The sequence below is a fragment of the Octopus bimaculoides genome, chromosome 18 (assembly GCF_046866305.1).
Source record: "Octopus bimaculoides isolate indiv1 chromosome 18, ASM4686630v1, whole genome shotgun sequence".
NCBI classification, from domain to species: Eukaryota; Metazoa; Mollusca; class Cephalopoda; order Octopoda; family Octopodidae; genus Octopus; species Octopus bimaculoides.
The window spans coordinates 27,909,242-27,912,554 of record NC_142945.1 but is presented as its reverse complement, the minus strand read 5'-3'; the positions used below and the strand labels follow the sequence as shown (position 1 = coordinate 27,912,554).

Here is a 3,313-nt window from a genome sequence, read left to right as displayed (position 1 = left end):
TGTGTTTTCTTTTTGTCTCTTCTATCGATACAACATCTGTTTGTGTGAATCCAGTTTATTTTTGGCCACTCTCTTCTAAACACATACGTCACACTTGCTTTCCCACTTTTCTTCAGTCTTTGTTTTTTCTCCTCCAAACCTTCAACCAATAAATTTTCCTCCAGCGCTATATCCCACTGGATCTCTCTCTCTCTCTCTCTCTCTCTCTTTCTCTCTCTCTCTCTCTCTCTCTCTCTCTCTCTCTCTCTCTCTCTCTCTCTCTTTTTCTCTTCCTCCCTCCCACTCTCTCTGCACCTCTCCCCTCCCCCCTCTCTCTTCACATTAGCTACAACAATTATTCAAATTAAACATCAACTACATTGATCTCGCTTCTCTCTCTATTCAATTGAAAGTGAGTTCCAAAAGGTTATTGTTGTTGTTCCATTTTCGACGAAGGGATAACAATAGCCATTTATTTAAAGAATCCAAGTGACTAACTAATTTAATTTTGTTTGTTGCAGGTCTATGGGATAATTTCTCTAAGTTTCGTTATCGTCTCCATACTCACCTTTATCGTGGAAACGCATCCATTCTTCAAGACACGCGGAGATCGTGACATTTTGGGCCGGCGATACCGACAGTCGAATTCAACGAACGGTGACGATCCAGAGACAGAGGCGAACATGCCACACATATCTATTGTATTTATGGATGTAATTTGTTTGATTTTCTTCACTCTAGAGTTTATTTTACGACTATTCTGTGCACCCAAAAAGTGTAAATTCTTTTTTACTTTTCTCAACATGGTCGATTTAGCAGCTCTATTACCAGACTTTATTGAAATCATTCTGATAAAGAACATCAACTACGACTTCATATTCTATATCACTCTATTACGATTAATTCGTATCTTGCGTATTTTCCGCCTCATACGACATATTCCCGGGTTGTGGGTAATGATGTATACCTTAAAAGCCAGCTTAGAGGAGCTGATGCTCATGTGTATATTTCTCTTGGTTGGTATGATTATTTTTGCCTCTCTTATATTTTTTGTAGGAGAAGATAGATTTTCAAACATTCCCATGAGTCTATGGTGGGCGCTGATAACTATGACGACGGTCGGGTATGGTGATATGGTGCCTTCTACTAACTTGGGTTATGTAGTTGGCTCATTCTGTGCCTTGACTGGTCTTCTCATGATTGGTTTCACTGTGCCCATTATAGTTAATCACTTTGTCCTCAATTACACACATATGCAGTCAGCTACAAAATCAGAGATGAGGCAGAAACACCGACAGAAGGAACTCGAAGAAGAGAGGAAATTAATGGGTGAACTAAAAGCAGAGTTTTCAGAGTCAAAAAGAAATAATAGTAAGAAACCGATGAAGACATTTTCTCTGAAAAAACATTCACCAGCAAATGTATGGAATAAGAACACTGAGAATGGTAGCAAGTCTGAATTCAGCCACCTTAACGAGTTAAGTAACATGGAAAACTATGGAAATGGAATATCGAGTAATAACGAAAAACTTACTGATGGCATAACCATGGAACACAAAAACTGGGATAAAACTAAAATACACAGTAGTTTCTCTAGCAATGATGATAATGAGCAAAATATGGATAGAGGTTATGAGGAGAAAGACGGTGCTAAATGTAAAAGTGGTAAATCTGCAAAAAAGTTACAATCACAGAATGATCAATCATTCCCGATGGAGGAATTTGGTGGAAATGATTTACGTACGTCGAATGTGTAGATTCTATTTTTTTAGATATAAAAACATTTGCTGGTATTTATGTCTCACACAGACACACTTTTTCAAAGACAAACATACATTCAAATAACATACATATACACATAATGAAGTGTGCTTTAAACTGTATGTATACACCATATGCACAATATATGCATTCATATATATATATATATAAATTAAGTGATCAAGCTGTCGCCTTATTGATTGATCACTCTAAGTTGGAGCTCCATCTCGAAAACAAAACTTTTTAAAGTTAGGAATTTCACTACTTCGACAAAGGAACATTGATATTGTGTAGAAATCCTTATATATTAAACTTGAATGGAAGCAAGGCTTACTCTTTCAGAACTAGAAATAATTAATCACTTTATGATATGATGAACACGTTGAAAAGAAAAATGTGGGAATTGTCAACAAGTGGAATACCCGACAATATCAATATAAATACTGAGTGATCATCAGTTGAGTCTTACGTATGTAATATATTGGAACATTTTGATTAACTGAGGTTATTCCTGCAATTAGTAGGCATATCCCCAATAATATCAGCCAAGTGTAACTTTTAGAAAATAATGTCGATGCTGAAAACAACAGGCGGATTTTAAACTTGTTACTCCTCTTCCACAGCGAAATATATTGTACTCAATTATTCAGGGTCAGCAATGTCCATTATAGTGCATAACTATCAACAACAAAACTGATGGAAAATATCTCAAACGATCACTTGCATTCATAGATAGAATTATGGTTATTGTGACAAAAGGAACACTGCTTCTGTTTGCAGTACCATTTACTGGAAAGCCGACCTGTTTGAATTTATATTTTCCGAGTGGAAGGTCGAATGTCCTAAAGCATATAATTACACCAATTAGACGAACATTTTGCCTTTACATAATATCTTCATTTGTATTAATGTCAACATGGGACAATTATTATTAGGAAAGATAAAAGTTTCTTCATATATAAAATACTCACTTCAATTAATTATGGCGGTAATGGGTATTTAAGATAGTGATGGAAATATAGCCATATTGAGAGATGGAAACTGTGAAATGTTCGGGAAACGAAACAGCAGTGTAGATATCTCTAAACACGTGGAACAGGATCTAGAGTTATGTCAAAACACTGTACCCAGATATGCTGAGATCTACGCAGATAAGAACATCGAAAGACATTTTAAATGTATTAAAGAATATACAAGTATTTACTGGTGGTTGTTTTAAATATTAATGACTTGTGTTGGATATGAAATGTTGATATGCGAGTTTATAGTTGTTTTTGTTGAGCAGAGTCAACTTGTTATGTCGTCTTAGAGATGGATTGGTTGCAGCAACGGACACTGGCTGTAAGTGGCTTGTCACGGTTGGAGGAGGGGATAGTGACAGATGAAAATGCGTGGATATGTGTAAACACTTTATTGCCTGTTTTTGTATGGATGAATATTGGTACTAAAAAAATATGTCGATGGGTGGATCTGTATGTATGTATGTATGTATGTATGTATGTATGTATGCATGCATGCATGTATATATATATGTATACACACACACACACACACACACACACAAATATATATA

The 3,313-nt window shown here is 35.7% G+C and overlaps 1 protein-coding gene across 5 annotated transcripts in view; it reads left to right on the top strand.

Annotated features, from left to right (window-relative positions):
- LOC106876444 (potassium voltage-gated channel protein Shaw) overlaps window positions 1-2,941 on the top strand; it is a 55,748-nt gene extending 52,807 nt beyond the window's left edge. For all 5 annotated transcript variants that reach the window (XM_089365930.1, XM_014924995.3, XM_014924993.3 and 2 more), the window contains one exon: window positions 501-2,941. In XM_089365930.1, coding sequence (XP_089222056.1) covers window positions 501-1,736 — 1,236 coding nt within the window. In that variant the 3' untranslated portion in view covers window positions 1,737-2,941. The remainder of the gene's footprint in view (window positions 1-500) is intronic.
- The last annotated feature ends 372 nt before the right edge of the window (window positions 2,942-3,313 follow it).